Here is a 7,595-nt window from a genome sequence, read left to right on the forward strand (position 1 = left end):
AGCATGCAGAAAATAAAGAAAAATAGCGGAGACATACCGTGAAAGTTTTCCTCACATATGGGGCTCCAGGCATTAAGAGCTCATCAGCAGTCACAGGTCTCTTTAATACTGTGGAAGTACAGAAATGAATATTAAATATAACCATTCCTCTGGAGTTTCTCCTAAAAAATAAGATACGGTGTTGGGATACAAATCTTTTTGGTCCCATCCCAGACATGCTTTCAGTTCTTGCAGACTTGCTTGAAAGTAATAAGGGAACAAAGAAAAGCCTGCAGAATGAGTAAAAATGATGAGATCTTTGGAAAATTGGGGCATTTTGCCAACAGACTCTGTTATCTGCAATTAAAATCCCCTAAACATTATCACAAACATCGAAAGTGGTTTTTCCTGTGTCCAGTGTTGAAACTTTCCTGTCATTGAGCAGCAAATCTTCCCAGCTTGCTGTGTGCTTGTTGGGTGCTCTCTGCAATTTCATCTGAGTCAGGTTTGAATCACAGACTTAAGTAACAAGAAAATCCTGGTTGTGTCAGCAGTTATCTCAAGAGATTTCTGCAGTTGTAGGCACAGACCTATAACTCAGTCTTGTCCAGGGACAGACTAGGTAACCTATAGCTGGCTGGAATTTTACATGAAAGGAAATACCAGTAAGTTTACACAGGTGAATCCCCATTGCCTTAATATGTAATGGGATAACTTTCCTCTCAAAAAAGTAAATTTAAAGTTCTGACAAATCAAATCAATACCATTTTTTATCTGTCTATAAATGCTCCCCAAGACAAAGGATGACATAAAGATATATATTGTTCATCCTACTGGTCAGCTTCACCCTTAAAATTATGGCTGTTTTCTTTTAGTGATAAATAATTTTGATGATGTCTATCTTTTTAGTCACAGGTGGCATACAGATGGTATTTGAAAAAATTCTTGATTTTCTTAATGGCATGCATGGGAGCAGGGAGAATTCTAGCATACAAACCAATACCTTTTTTTTTTTCTTTAATTTTCCCATGGATTTTGACAAACTGTCATTTAGCCAGTATTACACATTGCAGAGCATGTCTGGTTAACGTAAAAAAACCTGAATGATTGTGCTCATTCGACGAGTCAGAATCAGGTAAATCATCCATGCAGGTCTCCCTTATGTGCCTCCCTTCATTATAGCTTCAGAATTTTTTTTTTTTTGCTTGATGACTGTTTTTCTACATGATTGGTCAAGTCACGACCTGGGTGTTTTTGAAGTGTTTGCCTGCAAGAGAACTCATCCAACAATAAATATACCTTGTGTTTATTAGCACGTACTTCAGAGATACATTCTGTGTCTGGATAGCAGGAAACTATTTGTGAACAAAATCTCTTTATAGTCCAGCAGAGGATTAAAAATTGCTCGTAACATTTACATCTGACAGCCTTATGTTAACCTATGAGAGCTGACGTGTGGATTTGTACTCGCGCTATGGGAGAAATAACCCTTTACTGCCAGTAATTGTATAAAGATCAGTCTGTTTATAAACCCATTGCTGTCTTCTTTCAAATACGAGTCTGTTAAAGCTATTCAGAGTTTGAAAATGAGTCCTAAGGGAAAATTTCTTCTAAAAAAATAAAGAATTTATGCAAGGGCAACATCAGCCTATCCTTTTTCTTCCAGTGTTGTGCAATCAGCTGCATTAAAATAAACTTGTTCTCACTACTCATGGGTTGACACTTCATATAAAATCAGAACCATAAATGAACTGAATAGTTGGCATACTTGAGATAACACACACATCTAGGGACAGTGCATGAATGCTGTTTTATCTGTCCCAGAAAATTCTCCAGGATGTAATTAATGTGCTGGGGACAAAGAGCTCCCCATGCAAAACCTACCAGAGCATTTCTGGGCAAGTATACCTGAGAGACCTGAGAGACATTCTGCCAAAACATGGTACTGTGGCACTCTTCACACAGGGGCAAGCTCCTTGCCTGTAGGGATAAGCATACTGGAAGGTCATGCTGAACGCCCAACAGCAACATACTCCGAGGATGCGATGACCACTAGCACTGACAGCATTTCCAGGTCTGCTGTAGAGAGTTATGACTTCTGAGCATACTCTCCTACTGAGTCCTTTCAATTATTTTAATTCAGAACCTCACACTGGATTCCCAGCAGAGGCTAAGGAGAGGGAAGGAAATGTGCTAAAAGGGAAGAGAAGGAAAATATCCCTGTAACTAGGTTTCCCTTTTTCATGGTCACTCTGCACAGCACGAATGAAATGCACTTTAGTTCACTCCTCTCCAGAGTGAATGGTCAATGTTTAGAACAGCATTCATCTAGTGCTTGAGGCACTCCCTAGTAATCACTTCAAATGCCAGCACCCCTCTGAAAGCAAAGATTACACATATCCACTGAAGCCTTACCCCATTGCACAGTAATCCCCACAGCACCAGCAAAGACATAACAAACTTGAAATAATAAGGAGCTCAAAGGGCAGAAGGGATCCTGCTTTGAAATTTGTGGCTGTTTCTGAGGGAAACAGAGAGGCTGAAACAATATCTTGGTCTGTTTTCCTCTTCCCAGATGTACAGTAAGAAACAATTTTAAGTGAATTGTGGAAGAATGGGTGTGTTTAACCTTCCGGCTGGGATAGGAAATCCTTTCAAAAGGAAAATAAGCTTCAACACTACTTTTACCTTCCAAAACAGACCAGTGTAAAACTTAAAGAAACAAAAATACTGAAATGGTCCCTGACAGGCTGAAATAATGCTGCCTCTCTTCTTTTTTTAGAGGCTTCTGTTTTCTCAGTGTTATTTCAGAGCAGCTCAAGCAGTCACTGGATAGTTAAACTCTCCTCTGACTTGCACCTAAGGAATGTCTCTAGGAGGAGATTTGAATTGGTTCAGAGCTTGGCAATGAAGAGGCAAATCTAGGCCTCTGACTGCATGAGATAAATTGCAGCTAAGAGATAAAATGAAGTTCAAATCACAATTATGGACTTGACAGATATAACTGGAGGCAGACGTCTGGCTTGTGTTCAGCAGGACTTCAGGCTAGAAGATGACAATAGTCCCCTCTGGCCTACAAAACCTGCGACAGTGTAAATTTTTATGCATTCTTGAAAACATAAGCTTAGGTGTGGTGCTGGGCATTCTTCTCATTGCCTTCTCCCCAGACAGATGTCTGAACCCTGGCTCCTGCCCATTGCAAGTGATCCTGGTGCTCACCAGATTTGGGGTTGCAGAGCACGGGGGGACTGCTGCTGAGCGTTGGGCTGCTGCTGAAGTACCCGCTGCTGCCACAGCTGCTCATGCTGCTCCTTCGCACCGCCGACACGATCTTTATCTCCTTGGTGGGACTCACTACAAACAGAGAGAATACATAGTGTGTCCTACAGAGTTAGAAGAGTCACTGCATGAGTGTAATGCTGTAGCTAACGGGATGGCTGAACTGCTCTCATTGCAGTGTCTTCTAAGAGGCATTGCAATGTAGGGAACTAAGTTTTTCCAGTTTTTCTTCTTTCAGTTCTTACTAGATATTGCTGTACCTCATGCTGCGGGGTCCCTTCCCCTCTCTTTAACTCTTCTTGAAAACTCCATATAGAATGTATAACAAATTACTTTGGGCTTAGGGAATTTTACCCACTTCTGGTTGTTCATGGACACCAAATTTTGATGAGCATCTGAAATACTATTGATACAGATATACCCCAGGGACTTATAGATTTGGAAAATTGAGGGAATGGACAATCCCTGTGAACAGGGACACATAATACCAGCCTTGTTCTTTTTTTCGAACACTGACAGGAGTCACCTGAGAGAAAACTGGTGTGTTTCCTGTTGTCGTGGTTCTGTTTGCGCAGGCAGAACGGGCTGTCATGGCTTTCAGGCATCAAGCGGGATTTCTCAGTGAGGAGCTCCATTAATCGCCGCCGGCGGCGAAAGTTCATCCTGCACTGATAGAGCAAGTTGCTGTCCATGAAATGGTGCTTGTTGGACACTAAGAAAAGAAATGGATAGAAAGTGTATGCCTGGTAGGATTGGAATCAGAGCATATCTATCTGCAATGTGTGTACTACAGGCCTTGCTGTAAGGAATCAACACTCAGAGCTCTCGTCTTCCCCTCTGCAGACTCAGAAAGAGGAGGAAGGTGGGGAGCATCACACAGGTGGCTTCAATATACACACTTTTATAGCAACAATAACAAAGTAGAAATTGTAGTGGCCAGTGCTGAGAGGAATCTTTTACACTACCTTGATTAATGACACACACTTCTTATTGTCAAGTGGAAATAGAAGTACTTTATCTCCCTGTGACCAGCTGAATAATGGTGCACCCCCACACGTGCTTTCTCTGTGTGCTGTTTGCTGCTATTGGTCAATAAACACCAAACTTAGCACTTTATGTTGATCTTTGTGTAAATTCATCAGTATTAAGGCAGCTCCTGGGAGCTCTTTCCAACTACCTTGTTCAAAGCTATAGGGCAGCAAAAAATCAAGACCTGTGTATTTCCTCTTGTCTTGTTCACCACAGACATCATGTCCCAGACATTTCCTGCAGGCCACTTCCCCCTTCACACGGATACACGAGGTTTGGGAACAGGCACCTGGCCAAAAATCATTTCTTACATAATGAACAAAAGTCTTAATTGCAACCTGTTTTGGCGCCGAGAGCAAATCCCAGGCTGCTGCTGTCAGAGCAAGAGCACTGAGCCTACCCACAGAGTGCAGCATTGCCATAATGTCTGCGCGTTCGCTGCCTCTGATGCTGCATCTTCACAGCAATACAAAACACAGCAGTTGTGGATGGAGCTCTGTGCCAGGTCCTGAAAGTGCTCTGAGTCCTGCAGGGTCTGACCCCAGGGAAGCTCTCTGGAGTACCCCCTGCATTAGTACTGCAGCATCTTAAACAGCTGCAGTAGGTGTTTGGGCAGCATTTTCTCCGTCTTCACATAACTTCTCTGATCATGTAACACAGAAATAATTTCCTACAGTTGACCTTTTCCATGAAGGATCTATATTTTGGATTTACCTAGTTTAAAAACTACATTTCTTCCAATACTGAATCATAAGAACTGGTGGGCTGTAGGTAATTGTATGTAAAGTGTAAAAAACAACATAAGTATGCACTGAAGTCATTCAAGCCTATTAAGTGCATGATTTACTCATCTGGTCCCCTACTGCAGATACTGAACTTCTGCCTTGCTCTTTGCTCTGCCCAACACATAAGGTCAAAAGGCAGCAGAATCCAAGGTGCTACACAGAACTCAGAGCCTGGAGCCCTACTGGCTTGTTTTCCTTTCATCCTCAGCCCCAACACAGTCTTTCCTGCTCTCATCCCTTCTTACCACCACCCTGTGTCTCAGATTGCTCTCCATGAGCCCCACAGAACGACACCACACACACGACAACCTTGCATGGTTGTCTGACATAAACTGCCAGAATGTCATTTGATGTCTGTGAGCTGAAGAAATAACCTCAAAGAGGAAAAAGTCCAGTCACATTTTCCAGGGATGCCAAGTCACCCAGACAATAAGGAAGACTCCAGTCTTCTGAATGGATGCAGAAACTGCCATATGAGGTCAGACTATTTACCCACCATGCAAAGAAGCATGTCTCTTGCCTGTCTGGATCATGGTCAGAGAGTCCACTGTCTGTACAAATGGACTTCTGCCTCTGGGACATAAGGAATAATCAGGACACAGGAACTTTCTGAACTGCACATGCTTGTGCCCAAACTGCCACACAGACCATCTGCCCCCAAGTCCTGCAGCATGGCACAGGCTGTAAGGCATCCCTTAGGGTTCTGAAATGCTATGTTTTTTCATTAAGAAAACAGAAAGGTCAGCCAAGCTGCGATTTCTCAAGTACCATCTACACAGAAGACCCCTGTCACCTAGATCATAGAAGACGTTTGGAAGAGCCAGTGCCACTTGGCTTTTGTCTGCTTCACTTTGGTGCTGAAATTGTTGTGTCTCCAGGTCAGCCACAGGCATCCTCCATAAGCAAAATGGCTTTGCTAGATCCCATTTAACATTGGAAGCAGTTTGTTACTGTGTCCTGACACGTTAATCATCGCAGGCACACGCTGCTGCTGTGCTCCCCATTTTGGATAGGTATAGCATGCAATCCATTAAACAATGCTTACTAAGAATCACTATTTTTGAAGAAGGGAAATAGAAGAGGAAAGGTTTGGAGATTTGCCTACATCCCCAAAAGGATTTGCTATCAGAGGCAGAGTAAGTACAGAGGTGCTCACAGTCTCATTTTAGGATCACTGACATAATAAGTAAAAGTAGCAATATCCAGCAATATCCTACCACGTTATTAGGATAACCAAATTTAAATACAAAAAAAAAACCCTTTTTTTTTTTAAGCCATCCTAATCTTAAAAAGGCAGATTCTACTTATTCAGCACTACTGCGATTCAAAATATTAAATGAAAGAATTACTGTGGCCAGCCATTTGCAATATATAAGAAATATCAGTATGGTTTCTGATTCAAGTTAAATATTATGACACTCTGGTTTTTAACTAAAATTATTCTGTTGTTTATGTCACTAAATGAAGTGCTCTGACATTCCTCAGAAATTATGATAATCAGAGATCAACACACACTTGTGCTGCAGACACCACAAAACACTCTGAAATTCAGGAATTACTGACCATGAACTAGATAATGTAAACATTTTTATGTCAAGATATTAAACATATTTTAGAATAACAATACTTGTTTTGACTGAAATATTGTAATATTTATATACTTAAAATAACAAAGCTTAGGTTTTCCATTGAAGTAATTAATCTCTGCTGTATCTGTTTTAGTCCAAGAAAGGCTAAATTTTATACAATAAATGAATGCAAGTGGAAAAGATAAGACCAGTTACTATGTGTTGGAGAATATTTTTATATGCTTTACACAGCAAAGGGTTTGCAGCCAGAATGCTTATGACAAGTAGCCTTAGTGCAGAATCCGGAGTGCTCACTGACTTTCATAGTTTAATTCCTCATTTCTAAGGATAGTTCACATTTCATTTGAGACTGATACAGCATCCTTAGTTTGAGCAAATAACATGTATGTAGCACCATGTAACTTTCTGCATGTATAAGAAGAAGCTAAAAATATAGACAGGAGTAGTATAGCCTCCTTCTGTATACATTATCAAATAAAATCTCTCACCAAAATTATTACTGTGCCCCTTGGGGTTTTTTTTTCCAGTCATCTGACTTATTCTTGATTTGTAATGAAATGTCCAGGCTGTGATTCTGACTAAGGATGAGTGTTTCTGGAAGGGCGCGGAAAAAGGGATTTCCAGACCATGGGTCAGAAGAAAGCAGTTGAGGAGGGGGCAGCAGACAGAGATGATGGCTGCCTCTGAAGCTCTCCTCAGGGGCAGAAGCTGACCTTCAGCAGGAGCCAGGAGAAGCTGCACATGCCCTTGTCCTTGATAAATCACAATTATGTGAGTGGCAGAAGCAGAGCACACACAGAAGATTGGTTTTGTTACACTCAGTAGTTGCCAGGTGGGAGGTGAAGATGCAGGCACAGGTTCTCAGCTCAACCACTTCAGCAAGCCACGTTTTGCTGCAAGCAGCACACAATAGTGGGAGTCAAAAACTTTTCCA

The 7,595-nt window shown here is 41.6% G+C and overlaps 1 protein-coding gene across 1 annotated transcript in view; it reads right to left on the reverse strand.

Annotated features, from left to right (window-relative positions):
• Positions 1 to 7,595, reverse strand: part of DEPTOR (DEP domain containing MTOR interacting protein) — a 77,590-nt gene that overhangs the window by 22,582 nt on the left and 47,413 nt on the right. The window contains exons 6-8 of the mRNA XM_027884915.1: positions 3,785 to 3,970; positions 3,199 to 3,333; positions 38 to 108 (exon numbers count right to left, since the gene is read on the reverse strand). Of these exons, the coding sequence (XP_027740716.1) occupies positions 38 to 108; positions 3,199 to 3,333; positions 3,785 to 3,970 (392 nt within the window). The remainder of the gene's footprint in view (positions 1 to 37; positions 109 to 3,198; positions 3,334 to 3,784; positions 3,971 to 7,595) is intronic.

The sequence above is a fragment of the Empidonax traillii genome, unplaced genomic scaffold, assembly GCF_003031625.1.
Source record: "Empidonax traillii isolate 1590-97213 ecotype Southwest subspecies unplaced genomic scaffold, ASM303162v1 scaffold157:size2224338, whole genome shotgun sequence".
Classification (NCBI taxonomy): Eukaryota; Metazoa; Chordata; class Aves; order Passeriformes; family Tyrannidae; genus Empidonax; species Empidonax traillii.